This window comes from Acomys russatus, chromosome 6, assembly GCF_903995435.1.
Source record: "Acomys russatus chromosome 6, mAcoRus1.1, whole genome shotgun sequence".
NCBI lineage: Eukaryota > Metazoa > Chordata > Mammalia > Rodentia > Muridae > Acomys > Acomys russatus.
Window position 1 is genome coordinate 55184460 of NC_067142.1, and position 17944 is coordinate 55202403.

General features: G+C 40.9%; 1 protein-coding gene across 1 annotated transcript in view; it reads right to left on the bottom strand.

Moving 5' to 3' along the window:
• Positions 1–1426: 1426 nt before the first annotated feature.
• Positions 1427–17944, bottom strand: part of Pappa2 (pappalysin 2) — a 198475-nt gene continuing 181957 nt past the window's right edge. The window contains exons 19-22 of the mRNA XM_051148331.1: positions 17437–17546; positions 6182–6253; positions 2085–2222; positions 1427–1432 (exon numbers count right to left, since the gene is read on the bottom strand). Of these exons, the coding sequence (XP_051004288.1) occupies positions 1427–1432; positions 2085–2222; positions 6182–6253; positions 17437–17546 (326 nt within the window). The remainder of the gene's footprint in view (positions 1433–2084; positions 2223–6181; positions 6254–17436; positions 17547–17944) is intronic.

The window sequence follows — 17944 nt, forward strand, 5'->3', positions numbered from 1 at the left end:
CTCTTCTTGTTTTGTTGTTTTCTGCTGCTTTAAGGAATGTGGGCATCACTGCAGCCCTGGGCACTCACACCTTTTAAACAAACTATCTTTATATTTACAGCTCCACTGAGAGTGAGGCTTTAGCTACCCGCAGTGGAGCCTCACATGATCAAACAGGAAGAACTGAAACACACACACACACTCACATGCACACATATACACATGTGTATGTACACATGCACACGCCTCATCAGATCCTAGAAAACAGGAAAAGAGCAGTCTAACTAGGCATGCAACATTTCTAGCAAAGGAGCTGGCATGACTCCTCTCAGACAGGCTAACCTGTCTCTCCCTCCTCTGAGGGTCTCTTTTTTGTGTCTGTACGAAGGCATTTTGTTCTCTCAAGTAAAACACAGCCCTCTAACTTGTGCTTGCTAGTCAGATTTCAGCTACTTTCTACCCCTTCACAGTAGCATGATATACTTTTATGCTTCATTCCTTAGCAAGGAGAAAAATAGTGAATAAAAATTCAATTTTTAATGCCACTATTTTCTACCTCATGAACTACATATTGGCCCATGCGTCCCTTGGAGTTAAAGCACTAGGCAGCGCCTGCGACTGATCAAGAAGTACAGAATAACAAGCACGGTTAACAGGAGGACCATCTGGAATATAAATAATAAAGGAGAAGAAGAGCAAAGTCCAAGACAACAGAGGAGAAGGAATCCAAGGAACGGAGTGGCAGATGGAATGAATTAGTGATGGACACATACTTGGTCTTCGCTATTGAAGGTGTAAAAGCAGCCTCACTGCCCACCTGTGTTTTAGTCATGCAGCCACTGTGGTGAGGCTACATTTGTCCCCAGGGTCTTGTTTTTCCACTCCCAATTCCCTCTTATATAAATTCCTATAGAGAGTACATTTAGGGTAGTGACAGATAAAAGCATCTCACCAGCTACTTTACTTTTTAAAATCACAAATATATTTACATTCAGACACAGAGTGCTAGGTTTACAGAGAAATGGAATATCATGACATCTTTGCTGTTTGAGACAGGAGAAAATATTTCACCCTGTCAGAAAGAGAGAAATATGGGCCTTTAAAACTCTGGAAAGACTAACATGCCTTTTAAACACTTCTCTTTATAACCTTGTATAAAGGTTAATACTTCCAGGTTATTCTTGGACAGATTTGCTTTAAATAGCTCACTTAGAATTTATGTTTATTATTTCTGGTCTGTTGGGCTGTCACGGGGAGTGACTATTAACTTTCTATATATAAAATCTTTAATGAATTAAATTATTTATTACATTAATTGTTTTCCTTCTTACCTTAAGCTTAAAGATAACCCAGATGTTTGGATTTTCCCTTAAAGGTCTGACTACCTAGATTTTGTGCTATTTTTGTTACCCTTGACATGTCCTGTATTTTCCAATCATTCTGAGGGCTATACCTAAAGAGAAAATAGAATCAGATCAATAGTGAGAAAAATGATAAAATAAGAAGAGCCTCACATTTTCTGCTTTTGCTTGCACTTGCTTGAGTGGTTGTTTTAAAAATAGAGGCATCCTGCCTTCTACCCCAACATGAACGAACCAAAGTTTTGGGGTGTTTTTGTTTTTGTTTTAAGACAACTATTATTTTAAAGCAATCCAGCCCTTGCTGGCTTATAAGCATTGTAGTCAACATTTTCTGCCAGAAAAAAAAATTTTTTTTGAGTGATTTCTTCATTTGCTTTGGAACTCCTGGGACATCTTTTTACCCTGAGACATGTGCTAAATAGGAGGTCTACAATCACCTGCCCATAAATGAACTAGCCTTACCCCGTGCTTCCTACATGTAGCTGAAGACCACCTGAAGGAAAATTATCTGGGGGTACTTTGTCAAAAGCAAACTCTTGGATTTCATGCCAAGTATGACATAAGATAAAGAGAAACGGAACCCTGAGTGTCCGTTTTAAAGCAGTCACCCTGTGTAAACCTAAACATGCTTTCAAAACAAACTCCTACATGAGCCCACTGCCTAGGAAGTGTCTGAAGATGAGGCATGGCCATACATCCTGCCTGTTGCTCAGCCGATGAGGCAGGACTGTACATCCTGCCTACTGCACAGCGTAGGCCTCCTCTTTCAGTGCAATTAGCTGTGGTGATGCTGGGGCACACCGCTTGGACTAAAACAGCAGCAGCAGCAGCAACAGCAGCAGCAGCAAAAATGAAGTCAAGAAGGCCAAATGCAAGAAGTAACTAGAAAAAGTAGAATTTGAAAATGAGAAAACGTGGACTACAGATCTTCTGCAGTGCCCGTGTGTTCTAAGGAAGACAGCAGGAATACAAGTCATAAGAAGATGGAGTCACTTTGACAGTTTTTGCTTCATAGTTGGCTGGTTGGTTTAGAGAAATTTCTGAAGGGTGCCCCTTATATGAGAGCACCGGATGGTAGAGAATGGATGGCAGGAGTGTTGTGGTCCAGGGGAGAGGATGTGAATGAGATGTCGATAAGTTACATTGTTGCCATACTCAAACGCGGATAAGTTACATTGTTGCCATACTCCTCAGGCTTGAGGCAGGGAGGCTATGGGATGAGGTCATTAGGAGCAATAATGCATGGCGCACATGTATACAAGGCAGCTTCGCTTCAGGAGACATTTCAGACTAATACTCAGTACTGGGTTGGAGAACAGAGTCCTGTCTAGATTACGGGGTCACAGAGTATTTAATTTCAGTACAGATTATACAGCGTACTTTGCAAAAATTTCTCACCTAGCAGGCCCTCAGTTTCTTCCCTCTGGGACTGTTTACCCTCCATCTGCCTTTGATACTAACAATGTTTAGCTTCTTCCAGTAAAGCATTAAAAATGGGCCAAGTTGCGACAGGAACTTGCCAGTTTCACCATCTCTTTTTCCCCTTGTTCCCATCTCCCTCTCTGCATCTCTCACTCCGTGTGTCTCCAGGGCCATTCTCCATCCTCATCTGTGCCTTTCACTTTCCCTTCCTAAGGGGATGGATCACTCTACCATTCTCTACTTTCACCCCTCCCTATAAATGTACTTTCTTCTCCCTTGCCTTTGTTGAAAGATCAGAAGCAAATAGCCAGCTGTTCAAGCCTCCCTTAAGCCAGAGAACCTAGAAGGAACAGCAAAGATTATTTGTAGTAGTATAGGATAATCCAAGTATAAATAATGTTGTGTAGAACTACTTCTGAGGCTGAGATGGCTTCATCAGTGAATCACTGTGTACACATAAGCACATGAGCTCAGATCTCTAGCATCCAAAAGAGCCATGTGTGGCAGCATGCACCTGTAATCCCAGCACCTAGGAGGCAGAGCGAGTGAGGAGGACACCAGAAGATGGTTAGCCAGACAGTCTAATCAATTAACATGAGGTGTACTGATTCTGTCTCCAAATGAAAGATGGAAAGTTATTGAGGAGGACATTCAATATTAATCTCTGTCCTACACATCTGCATGTGTACCCTGATGCACATGAGTACAATATAACACACACACACACACACACACACACACACACACACACACACACACACGGAGGGTGGAGGGAGGGAGGGAGGAAAGTGGAATTATCTCTGGGCAAAGAAAGCTTCATCTTGGGGAAGGCCAGACTATTAACCTTCTCATCTCCTTCCGGGAATTGGGATGGTACTTCTTAGGCTTACACAGTGGTCTCTAGAATCCCCTGTTGGTTAAGATACAGATCACTGCCCCTGTGCAGTTTCTGAAGCACTGGGTGTACAGTGGACTTAAAAAGATGCATTCTGCAGAGCCTCCAGGTGATGACACTAGTCAAGGGCCACACAGAAACACTGGCATGTCAGAGGGTCTGTGGCCCATGACAGCAGTGGGTGAGGGGAAGCAGCAAGAGAGAAGAGAGTTTTGCTTCTCATCACGTCCTCAGAGAGAATGTAGCTACCTAGGAGACTCTGGATAACAGTGCATCCCAGAGGCTATGCTGAGGTCCAGGTCAGGGGAAAGGACAGGCATGGAAAGCGCTGTAGTGCAACCTTCTAGAAAGCACTGAAGCCAGCCCCCAGCCCTGACATCCACACTCATCCATGCGATGATGCATAGAAACAGCAGAAGGGAGCTCTCAGGATCTGTTTGATCCCCGTCCAGATCCCTCAGCCCTCTGTCTGTTTATCTCCCTCTTTCCCTGGCCTCCTCTCTCCCCATCACCCCCTGCCCAGTGGATGATTCACTGCCTCCCCTTGCTTCCCCACCCCACCCCACCACCATCTGTTTTTCTAATGATGGCAGAAGATGAGCTGTTCTGTTGGCCTTGCACCATAATACAGCACACTGCACACTAGCATTAGCCCTCGTGGATCCTCAGAATGCTGTTTTATGGGTGTCTTTTCCCCACCACATTTTCTCTTTTCTCTTAAACCCCACCCTTTGCCTTTCTCTGGTCTCATGTGGATCCCAATTTCCCAGAACTAGATCAAGAGGCTCTGAGATACAAGACAGAGGATTAACATGCATGCCTGCATGCAGGTTGGCTGTGTTTGAAGGGACTGTTGGAAACCAATGGCAGTTAAAGGCGCTCTCTTTAGCACACTCCAAGGAGCCAAAAATATCTGGGCAGTGCTGCAAAGTGCCTTATTGACTTCCAAAGAGAGGCTTGGATGAATAAGTCTGCAGTGACTTATGGGGAGTGGAGAAAGCCCTAAGTGAGTGAAGTCCTGAGCATATGTGTGCTGTTGACATGGGTATGGGCACTGAGAGGGTGGCAAAGCCTTCCGGGAGGACCAAGTATGAGTGTTGACTGTGTAAAGAAAATGGGAACCCTAGCTGTCTCCTCCCTGATATCCTTGACCTGCTGACTGCTAGCCTACAGAGACTGTTTGCCACTGAGATTAGCTAAACCTGCCCCCTTGATCCAGCCATGTAGCATAAACCCAGCCTCCTTGCTCAGCCGCAATAGCCCTACCTCTCTGCTGAACTCTATATGAAAAACACACAGAGCTTCTCTAGATGTTGCAGTTCTCCATAAGAGATCCTAGCCCATCTGATTCCAATTTTTCTGTGCATCCATGTGTCTGTCTGTCTGTCTGTCTGTCTGTCTGTCTGTCTGTCTTTTCTTCACTCTTTCTCCATCTCAGCCAGGACCATCCCATGAGCCATGCGGGGACAGGGCAGTGCCTGAACTAGACTATTTGCATTTGCTCCTGGCTGGTCCCAGGATTGGAGGGCTTACATAAATAAGCCATGTGTGCATCGCCCTTCTCAGTGTCATTCTCTCTAGGCGATGCTCTGACTCATTTTAGACTCTCTTTTTTTTTTAGGTTAAAGAAGTCACTGTACCAGAAATGACAGAGGAAGCCACTGTGGAGGGAGGAAGACAGAATTTTTTCTTTACATAGTAAGGGTTTAGGTCAGGCCACTCAATAGTGTAATATAGATCTACTTATAAGTTTGCATAGAAATCTGAATGACTTCTCAGTGGATACAAAGGAGGGAAAACCACAGAGCAGTGGCCACAGAGTCACGTGAGCAGCACGATGACCAGAGAATGTCTGCTCGGGGATTATACCTGTTATTCAAGTCCAACCAATCATGGCCAGAACATCCAGATATTCTCATTTTGTGAAAAAACAGCTTCATATAGAGACCTTTTAGATTTATTTTAATTTGAAGTATATATATGTATGGCATTATACATATGAATTTCAATTAAGCCAAGGCGCCTACCTACTATATCCCTGGAGGGATACTATATCAGGAGGTTGAGGCAGAAGGATTATCACAAGGGCTCACCTAGGCTATAGTGGCTGCAGTGTAATACCCTGTCTGCATAAGCACACGTGCATGTGTGTACGCACACACACACACACACACACACACACACACACACACACACACACATACACTCACACTCATGCCAAAGTTGGTTTTAGGCACTTTGCTGGCTGAACAAAATCGTCTATAGTAAAATTCTCATTTAATTACTTCCAGCCAAGGCATAGTTACAGAATCCTGAAGCCATAAATAATTCTGGCTTACCTTTTAAGTGACTGAAGATTTTTACTAAAATAAAACTGAATTCAGAAGTCCTGTAAATTTTGGGGTAATTACAGTTAAGAAGCTAAATGAAGGAAAGAGGGATCAGAAGAATTAGGGCCTTGAATTGGAGGGACTCATATTATTCAAGGCTCTTTACATGACCAGAGGGAATCAAGCCCACGTACCTCACATGACGGGATGCAGTGGATCAGGGAGGGTTCTGGGTGCCACTGACGCCTGCCAGTACACACGATGCTCTGAAGAGGAAATAAAGGAAACAGAGACCTTAGGTCTATGGTAGCAAGTGTTAGTCCCATCCTTGCCCCACCAGCCAGCCCCAGTACTGTGAAGGCAAGAGCCTCACTGTGTGCCTGGCAAGCACCTGGCTTTTTCTATAGAAACAGCTAACCTTCTGGGTAGTGAGTGTGAAGGCTCAACCTCTCAAAGTAGAAACCTTGTAACATTTTCATCTTCCGTCTCCAGAGTACCACAATTTTCACAGTGCTGTAAGCATCCTAACACTGACCACAGAACAAAGAATCGCCTCATGCCTTGCCTGTCACCAGGGCCTTGCTCAAACTGTGGATACTGTTGCATTTACTTTCCCACTCTGCCTTGCTGAACTGCCTAGGCCAGTCTCCCAAATTGCTCCTCCACAGAAAAATCTCTTTGATCTTCTGAGTCCTGCTATGCTGTGTGGTAGCTCACCACAATGGCCTCTGTCTCCAACAAAGCCATTGAGATCACCATGGATGATTCCAGGCTGGCTGGCCAGATAGCAGGTAAGCCTCTGTCTTTTTAACTGACATTGGGGCCACTTGGTTTATATCTCCTACTCAATTTTAGTCTTTTTAGATTTCTGTGAAGGCTAGGAGGTCTGCTGTCATGTTCCAAACAGTCTGCCTTCATAGTATCTTTGGGTGCAAAAGATGAACACATTGCTTGCTGATTATACAAATTTATAAGCTTTTTTTTTTAAGTTTAAATTGCCTAAGTCGAATCTCTTAAATAAAATGGCCCTGAGGCTGAGATACAATTGCCTGTCAGCTTGAATTGGTTTCATAGGTGAGACCCAGACCTTGCTTTTCCTAGAGCTACTAGGTCCCTTGCTGAGATGTGTAAACTCACAGACAAGTTTATCTTGCTGGCCTGACTGCTGCCAAGATAGTAAACATACAATCAGACTTCACTTTTTTCCCCCTACAGACAGTAGGCTTCCTGTCAGAGAAGACAATCTCGCAGACAAGTTTCTATAAAAGCCAACAACAACCTCACACTATCATGTGGCTATCACTGACCAAAACCTCACTTTTTACTATTCCTCTATTTAAAAAAAAATTGGTTTTCAACGGCTTCTCTCAGTAATCAACCATCATGGTAAATCAATGGATGTTTCCAGATGAAAGAGAAATAGAAAGTTAGGTTATATATGTTGCAAAAGTCTAAGGAGGTGATTTAAGATGTGTAAATACAAGTTGTGAAGATCTGAGGGAGTGATTTAAGGTATGTGAAAAATGAGAGTTAAAGATGAGACATATGATGCCAAGATATCAAAAATTCAAGGCTTAACATTAATAAATGGAGTTCTGATAAGCTATTAATCTAGCCTTGGTAAAGCAATGGCTACTATTATTGTCACAGGCTCAAAATTGCAAATTTTTTGGTGGTTTTCTAAATATAGACTTTAAAGTGCTTCCTCGTTGTGCTGAAAAACAGTCTCTAGCCAATCTGTATCTGTCCACACCTCTGGACAGAGGAAAGCGCATGCTTGCTTTTACGCCAGAACCATCTTTTGCCTTCTCAAGCTCTTCTTGACTTTTATTCTCTTTTCTGCCATGAAATTTCTGTCCTATTACAAAGGAACATTTATGCTTCTATTACAATGATAACTTCTCAGGCTTCATTTTGTTGCAGCTCAAAGGCATAAGTCTATTCCAGCTGATTGCTGACACTTGTTAACTACTTTTGTACGATGATTTCAGTGCAGACTACAGGCAGTGACCAAGCTAATACTTTCTGTCTCTAATCTAAATCTATCCCAGCAGATTTACTCATCTGACAGATACCATCCAGGAATCAACGGTGGCCCTGCAAATGTGCCAATCCCAAACCCCAGGTGGTCCTGCAAAACCAGCAAGCCCTGGACTTGCTGAAAGCTGATGTAAACCAGTCCCTGGTGTTAACCAGATCAGCCAGTGTGGTCAATCCCTGTCTCTTCAGGTTGGGTCAGCAAACCAATTGCTTCTGAGGAACTTTCCACAAGTCTCCTGTCTTTGCCTGGTGCCCCTCCCACTCCCTGCCTTCCTGGGCCACCATGATATCCCTCTCCACCCTCAACTGCAGCTACAGAAGAGAGAAGTCCCAGTTTATCACCAAAAAAAGGCTGGCATCTTAGATCTCAGGCAGTACAGATACCCAGAATAGCTCAAGCTGGACTCTAGAAGGACTTCTGGAGGTTAGATAAAGCCAGGGTAACTCAGTGATTTGTAAAATGAAATCCTAGCTGCCAAAAGATGTCATTCCCTTTCCTCTGGAAAAGGAGGCCATATGGTTCTCCTAGCAGCCTATCAGAGTTTGTGTTAGCCTCCAGGTGCCTCCAGTCCCTATCCACAAATGCTTCTTATACATTCCAAAGCTCCTGTGTTAGTCACCTGGCCCTTGTCACCTCTCACAGTCCTCCTTCACTATGCTATCTCCAAAGCTGTTCCAGACCTCTGCTCTTTACAGAAGCAAAGTTTTGTCACCCTGCCCCAACGATGGATCTGTCTATCCTTTCTTCCCTTGCAGATGGTCTTGGCAAATCCAGTCTGCTTCTCACTCTATCTGTTCTGAACCCTTCCAGAGGACTCTGGCTATTCTCTTTCTCTCATCCACAATAAAAGCTCCCTGCTCAACCACGGTATGGCCATTTTGGTAGGTTCTTTACTGCACCCCTCACATAAACCTTTCGCTTTTACAACTTCCCTAAAAGAGAAATAAACCAAACAAAGCTTCACACATGTTTGATATTTACAGATCAATATTGTAGTATGTACTATGAGATGGAGGCGTGGCTTCAGTTATCATTATAATAAAATTGAATTATTGGACAAATGTAAGATACAGACAGAAGTGTTCAATTCAGCCTGAGTTACTTTTCCCACCTGCAGGTGGCATAAGCTGACCCATTTATGTATAAACAGTAAGCAGCCTTCATTCGTTCTTAGTAGAGGTTGTGAGTTTTGTTATTTGAAGTATCATATTTGCTTATTGCCTCCAGATAGCAGTGATACAAAAATACTAACACACACTCTTGTAAAGTGCATGGTTCCATCTTATTCCTTCTTTTGGCATCTGGCCAGTCACTCCAATCAGACAAAAATTAAAAAAAAAAAACAGAAACAAAAACAAAAAGCTCACTTACTACAAGCCATATTCCCCTGAGAGCAAGAGGATTTGCTGCTAAACAGACCTAGTGCTGCCCTTGAAATGGTCAACATCTTTCAGGGAATGACAATTTCCCTGCCTAAGGGATGCGCAGCCTTGACTACTCTTACAGTCCAGAAAACCTGAACTTGTAGGAATATTCGGAACAGACTGGATCATATTCCCTTATACTCTTCCTCAGCTGTTATAAATGCAGGGAATTTGTTCTTCTAACATTCCCAAATTTCTGCAATATATTATATTTAAAAAGATAAAGAAATAAAATCTCTCTCTACTTCCAAGTCTGTTCTTCTTACATTCATTTCTCCTATTATTCTCAATCTATTTTTATAGTTTTGTATTTTCATATAATTTAAATTTACTATAAGGTGCTCTCATGATGGAAGATATAGAAGGATATATAAATATATAAAAGGATGCAGAACTCCTCCCTCTCTCCCCCTAATTGACTGGCTTCTTCCTTCCTATTTCTAGCTTTTTGTTTTCACCAGATATATCCTGTACACGTACACGTACAGTCATATGGTGTGTTATTTCCTCATACTGTTTATAAAATGCTATAATCCCTTTTAAATTTTGGATTATAATTGTGTTTAGCATTCTTTTGCAAATGGTGTTAACTGTACTCTGTTTATTTTATAGTTTCTAGGATGCTGCACTCTCTTGAATGCATAGTACTCCATTGCTTGGGTGTACCTTTAAATTAGTTAACTCACCCCATATGTGTAGTCAGTTCTGTTATTCTCATTCCTTTTGCTATAACTAAGTATATGTAAAATCCTTTCATATATGCAAATGTAAGACAAATTCATCGTAGCAAGATTGACAATATTCCCTGATTTTTAAATGTTAATTCAGTTTTCAGAGTAGTTCAGACTGGCATACTTCCTTAATCTGTATAAGTTGCTAAAAGTGAGTAGTACGTCTGTTGTACCCATCCCAGGTGCCAAATCCTTGAGGAAATGGCCTGGTCTTCCTGTTCCAGTCACTGCATAAGCACTGACCAGCTGCTAAATGAAATAGTGGGCCCCTGATCTTCTGAATCTTCTGGCCTGCAAAAGTCATCCATCCCCTTATCTATAAAGATATGCTTATGTTATATGAACAGAGCTACTGGTCATTGATTAAAAATGGTAATTGCAGATGTTTTTCAAAACTATGCATATTTGAAATGCAAGCAGGAGAAAAACAATGAGTCAAACAGGTAAGTAATAGCTGCTGGGTGAAGCAAATTTGATTTTCTTATTTTCTGGAATACTTTTGGAAAATTTCAAATGTGCATTTTATATAGATGGATAATCTATGCAGAGTAATATAGAAATTTTATTTCTTCTGCCCAGTTTTACTAATCTTTTAAAATCTTGTTTTCAGAATACAAATTAATACAGACCACCCCTCCCAAACACAACTATCCGTTCTTTCTCTCTATTGGCAACATCTGTTCAGAATTTACTATTATTTCTATGCATTATCATGCATTACAATTTTTGCTCTTAACTCTTATTCTCTTAACAGCCTATGCTATCTACTTCTCAGATGAACTGATGGTTAACGATGATGCGCTAAGGATTTGGCTCTAGCTTCCCAAAAGGAGAAAGCTCTAAGGTTTAAGTTAAAAAAAAAAAAAAAAGTTGATAATTTTCCTCTGGCTTGGGACATCTTAAAACTAAGGAAATAAAAGAAGAGGAAAAAAGAAAGCAGGAAAAGAAAAGGGAAGGAGACAGGGAGACAGGGAGATCTGCATGGAACCATAAAGGCATCTTACAGTGTTCATAAAGCTGTATGAATGCCATCGCCTGGTGGCTTCTTCTTAAACATTACAAGATGAACACTTTACCAACATTAGGCTACAACAGAAAATTGCCCGTTTTTTCTTCTTGTGTTTTATTTTTAAATCAAACAGTTAACTGACAACATGTACTACTAATCATATCAGGCCGAAGATTCTGCCACTGCCCAGGTTTGTGACAATTTCTCATTGCTACATATGTACATGGCCCTGGACACAGCTAACGCTGTTCTGCGCATTGCTTCTATGACACATCATTGTACCATCAAGAGACAATCCAGAGGCAGTGAGTGATTCAAGCAGACCGTTACAGATGCGGCTTGAGACTGTGGTATGAAGTGCCAGGGGCCTGGCATTGCACTTAGCAGTTGTCCAATGCTTATAAAGTGTCACCTATTTGGAAGCCAACATATAAGAATGGGACAGGAAGACCAGGCCATTTTCTCACGGATTTAGCATCTAGGATGGGTACGGCAGACGTACTGCCCACTTTTAGCAATTTACACAGATTAAGGAGCTAGCTATGCCAGTTTAAACTACTCTGAAAACTGAATTGACATTTAAAAATCAATGAGCAAAGCCAATCACGCGATCATAAATTTGTTTTGCATTTACATACATGGAAGGACTTTGCATGTACTTAGTTATAGCAAAACGGAGGAGAGTAGCAGAGTTGCCTGTTCATCTGGGCTAGGTTAAGTAATGAGCAGCAGAGAGCGCAGGATGGGAGGGTATGACTATAGGCTCTGCACATTAAGACTTCCGGCCCCCCACCCCCACCTCTCATTTGCTCTAAACTATTTTGTTTACTAAAAGAACTACTAGTCCTTTCAGGATTAATTTGGGAAAGCAAGTCAAAATGAGAATGATAGTCTTTGAGGTCACAGGGCTATTGAAAAGCTGGGGATCTGACAAGGGTTGCCTGGGATCTTATGGGTCCCATGTGGTTTGGGGAAAGTCTCACTCATTTGCTCCTGACTAACTCATAATTATGGTAGTACTTTAAAAAATAGAAGGGGAAGCGTTCTTTGGTCTCTGAAGTAGGAATTTGTGAGACAAAATAATGCGGGATTGAGAGGCGATGATAGACGTCCTGGGCATTGGAAGCAATCACTTTGCTTTCCTGCAGCCACCATGTTCATTCTACAGTCATAGAGAAAGTGACAGTTGGATGATGGGTGAGATGTCTACCTGCTTTGATAACCTTTTGTGTTTGGTATGAAGTTAGGATTAGAATGAAAAATGAAACAAAAAGAAAAACCAAGAAAAGAAAACATGGAGACTTGAAAATAGCAAAGTACTTGTAGTCGGATGAGTTTGTCCCACACTCTCAAGCAGCTTGGAGACTCTGGACTATTGGGAAGTAAAGGCAGCTGTAAGGAAACAGCAGGCAGAAGGTCATGTCTGGGTGCTGGGCATGAACTATGGCATTAATACTGACTCAGCACCATGCCTCTCTTGTTAGATATCACTGCTTGGTTACCATGTCAAAGATCCAGAATGCCCATCTGGGAATTTAAACTCTGATCTGCTGCCTTCTGTAGGAAATATGTTCTTGTAAAAGTTAAATGTAATTGTGTGTGATTGTGTGCTTATGTACACGTGCATGCGATTATTCCATCCTTATATGGAGGCAAAGCATGTGGAACTCTGATTTCGAGGCCAGCATGGTCTACAGAGTGAGTTCCAGGTCAGCCAAAGCTATACAGTGAAACTCTGTCTTGAAAATTCAAACAAAAAGAACAAAAAAAGAAAAGAAATTGTTTCCTTAGTCAAAAGTGGTGCAACGGGAAATCTTGAGGAGACACTCTCTAGTTATCCAATGATATCCAAACATTTATCTACACACACACACACACACACACACACACACACACACACCATGGAACAATATTATTTTGTTCCATGGAACTAGGTGGTGCAAGCTGTACAGACATGGAGGGTATTTTAAAAGGGTAATATTTATCTAAATAAATTAAAATAGCATTTAAATGTAACAAACATGTACTGGAAACTGTGCTGGGTGTTTCATATGTGTTTTTCTTTAACTTTTATAAAAGCACTGCAAGATAGATAGTATTTCCTTCCCTTTGAAGGGGAATATACAGAGGCTTCTGAGAGCCAACCACCTTATTCTTTCTCTTTGGATGTCAGATGTTCTTGGAGGTATTTTTCATCAAAACCTCAGACAACCTAAGTCTTAAGAAATAATTCTTTTAATAAAGTATATAGCATTCTAAAACCCAGGCATCATTTGCAAGAATAAAATGCAATCTGCCCTCTAGAGAAGGGAAAATAAATGACAGACATCTGAAAGCATATTTCACTGCTCTGTAAAAAGCAAAACAAAACACCAAATTCTGTCACAAAGAAATAAAAGTATTGTTATAGGGAAATATCTCTCTTTAAATGATCTTTTTAGACGTCATGATAAGGGAAGGAAATATCCAATGGGTGTTTCCCATGGTTGACAAGAATGACTTATTTTCTGTTTGGTAGGAAAACTATCCCAAGCAGAGACGTAGAAGGAAGACACTGCTGTGAGTGTGGTAATATGGGGGGGCTGTCATACAACTTGGAGTCAAGATCATTGCTTAAACATTTTACACACTTCTTCACAAATGTGAAATTTTGGAGAGATTAGCTAACAATGTATATGTAAAATAAGGATAATAGAATCTCTCTGAGCTCATTCATTTGTAATGTGATTCAATATATATAATATATAATGTGTTTACACATATAATTACATTATATGTAATGATATATGCTTTGACTCATGTATATGAATAGCAATGGATATACATGAGCATTTGGAGACAATAAAATATGACTTAAATAGAAGTGATCACTCTTGTTACAAAGAATGAAGTCATTTGAAGCAGAATTGGAAAAGAATACAATTTAGCTCTTTTCTCTGTAGTCTTGTTAGATGCAAAATGATTTGTTATATGATAAACAGAAGTGAGTTCCATGAAAGAGGCAAGAATTATTTACTAAACAAATGAACTCTACTCAAAGTAGGTGTTCTTAAACTCTAAATATTTATGATGCAATTATCTTATTTGTAAGTGCAATGATTTATTACACTTGAGGTGTTTGGTGGAATTGCTAGGATATATGTGATAAATATTCTTATGCATTCTAAGGCATCCCAGCCTTTAGGAGAATACAATATTTGCATTTTAAAAAATATACTGCCCAAGTGACTTAAAAGGACACCCAAACTAAAGACTGGGTACAGCACAGAACAACCCCAAGACATTCAATTTGGGTTACAGGGTTTTATTCAGAATATAGAGTTTTTATCTAAGTAATTGTTTAGATTTATGAGGTATTTCTTCTTATTTATGAAGACAAGGTTAGATTTTGTACCCCTAGTGAACCTCTGAGTGCCAGAAAATGACAGAATCCATGAGCTTATCAGTGGCTGGAACATAGTCTCGTCATAGATGTCTCCAGGGATGATATACCAATCACCTCATCCTTCTCATTAGATCCATTGACCTTTATAATTTATATTTTACAATACAGCTTGAGTTTCCTAAATGCATAGCACTCTTAACTGCTTTGTAAGCAATGCTGCCTAATGTAGCATTAATAGAAGAATTGATAATCAATAAAGACCCTTGGTAATACCTTGTTTTGCCTCGTGGTGATATTTTACTATTCACTATTGGATTGCTGTTTCATTTGATTTTATTTTGGTGTGAAGAATACTGATTTGGAATACAGAAACACATAAAATATTGTTATGTTTTCAACTTGTCAAATTCTGACTACTGTGTTATTTTTCAAGAATAAATTAGTCTTATAAGTTAAAAATAAATTAGTCTTATAATACACACTTTTAAAATTATCTCATTTTCCCCCTTAAGTTGTTAGAAGGAGCTAATTTACTTTATTTTGTTTTCCATAGCAATATACACTCATGGCAAGAGCTCCCCTAACTGCAACTTGGCCTCCTGCTGCCCCTCCCCCAACACTATGACTGGCCACATATCTGCTCATCCTAAAGAGGAAGGAAGTGTCACTAAGGATGATAAGAGGTGGGCATAAGTAAGGTAAGTTTCCTTGCTTGAAAACTGATTGAGAAAGATTCCTAGGGACTGGTTGATTTACAGTCTTCCCATAGGGTTCACCTTTGGTTCTGAGATAATCCATGGAAATGCATGATTCCCACGCAGTTACATGAAGAATTAGAGAGCCAGAACAATGAACATGTGGCCTGAGACTATACAGCTGGTGACTAGCAGAATTCAGGTGTGTATAAAAAAAAATTTCAGGATGGATAACTCAGTGGATAAAAATGTTTTTTGCTCTTATAGAGGACCAGAATTCAGTTCCCAGCACCCACATCAGACAGCTCACAACCACCTGTATGTCTAGTTCCAGGGCATCCAATGCTGCCCTCTGGACCCTCTGGGCACTCTTACACAGGTAGCACATATACACACATATTCACATGAATGCAAATCAAATCTTTAAAATGGAACGTGTTTTAAACACCGAGACTATATAGTGCTTTCCCGATGCCTCAATATCACATCTGGACAATTTGTGTCAAAAACTACAAATTTACAAGTAATTGTGTAACACATTGTTTTTGAATGTCAAATTAGTACATTTTACATAAAAATAAAAACGGACCCAAATAGCAGCCCTGTAGTTAACAGTAAATATCACCTCAGGGCCCAAGCTAGTGAGGTAAAGGAAAAAATAGAGAATTATTTATGAACAAGATGTGTAGATCTAGAGGTCCATGCATTAGTGAATTTATAGAAAGAGGCTAGCAAGGATGTAATTGAACAGTCTAATAAAGGGGTCCTGTCTCATCTCACCCCCATTCTAAGAAGCCACAACTCACACACACAAAAAATAATGCCCATTTTAGTTCTTGAGTTTTCTTTGCTTTGCTTTTATTCACTTTGCAAATATCTATTGTACACTCAGCATTTCCTAGGCACTGCTCTGGGGACTGAAGTATGTATCAATGTAGCATAAAGAGACATTATCCCTCATTTCATTATAGTTATAGAAATAGTAAGTAAATATATATAATGTCTGCTAGTAAGGCCCAAGGAGGAAAAAAAAAAAAAAAGGAATGTACCAGTAAAATAAGCTAAAATTTTAGCCAGAAGAGACAAAGATAGGACTTTATAACAATTGAGTCCAACTGTGAAAGAAGTAGAGGTACAAAGGGTGCAGATATCGGGAGAACATTGTGGCCAGAAGGAACCAGCAAGGCAGCTGTCCTGAGATGCAGGTCAGTATGTCCTCAGAAGCTAGGCAAGAGGAGGCCACAGTCAAAAAATTAGTCATCTAAGAAAAGTGAGAGAGAGAGAGCCAGGAAAGTGAAGGAAAGAAGGTGTCAATCGGCCTGTACAGGTCTTAGAAGGATCAGACGATGGATGTGGAAATGGATGAACATTCTAATGGGGTGTTATCTGGAGCATCTGCACCCTGAGAGCTAGAGTGCTCCAGAACTGGGAAGGGCCTGCAACGTGAGCCTCAGGGGACAGTCTTTGAAGATGGCGAAGGTTTTGTACAGTTGGTATTAGTCTCACGTGTTGTGGATTCTAGAGACAAAACCTGGTTTGGAAGAGGCTCTGAGGAGAGAGAGGGAGGAGAGCTTTCCTCACACGGAGACTGAGATAGAAAGACTAGTGACAGAAAGAGAGTCTGTTGAGCCTTCTGGAGGGCGGAGATGTCAAGGGAGGCCTAGAGAAGAGACCAGAGACAGAACAGAGTTTGCTTATGGATTTAAAGAGCAGAGTACCTGGGGTGGGGTTTGAGGGTTCAGAAAGAGGGGGAAACATGGCAAAGTAAATCCTGTTCTCACCTGTTTGCTTCCCTCCTTCTCTCCTTGTGCGGTTTACTTGGACCTTTTCTAATCTAGCTTTTCTCTTTCCTCCTTCTATCTTTACATATTCCATCAGTTTACCTTATTGTCTCCTGTCTTGTTCTCATTATTTTCTTCCCTGCTGTTTATGTCTCTGGGCTTTCTTTCTATCTTACCCTTTAAATGGCCTTTTTAAAAATTTCCTCAGCCACTTTTCTCCTTTTCTTACTTGATAGTTTGTCTTTGACCATGGGAGTCCTCCACGTGGCTGTCTGATACCAGGATATTTGGAGAGCCTCTAAGCTCTCCCAGCGAATGTCCTACAGTTGGGTATTGGTCAGCAGCCTTACGTCCACAACACACAAAACTGACTCTTTCCTCACCTGGACTTTGACAGGTACCATCCAGTGCTCCAGAGTGTCAGTAGTCACATTCTCTGGTAGTATCACAGGGTCACTAGGAGGGGTTACACACAGTGGGGAACACACTGCACCTAAAGGAACAGAAATGTGTAGCAGAGACATGAATTTTCCAGTCTTTTTCAGTGCTTGCATTCTACATTATAGTCCATAGCGTCATGGTAGTTATAGACAGGGCTGACATCTACCTCCTTTGCACCTGTAGGAATACTGTTATGTGAGCTGAGCAAGAGCCAGTGTGGCAAGTTAACTCTTTGCCTTTGGAAAGTGCCACCTCCTCTGCCTGGTAGTACATCCTTTCCTTAGGAATTGATGTTACACTGAGTCATTCAACAATGAAAAGATCGATTCCTTGCTTAGCAGACCCCCACATCCTCAAATCATGATTCCAGCTAATCCTTTAAATATATTTAATATTATTCTGATTTCCCAATAATATATTTATTGCACCTGTTACCTTGGAGCTTAAAGA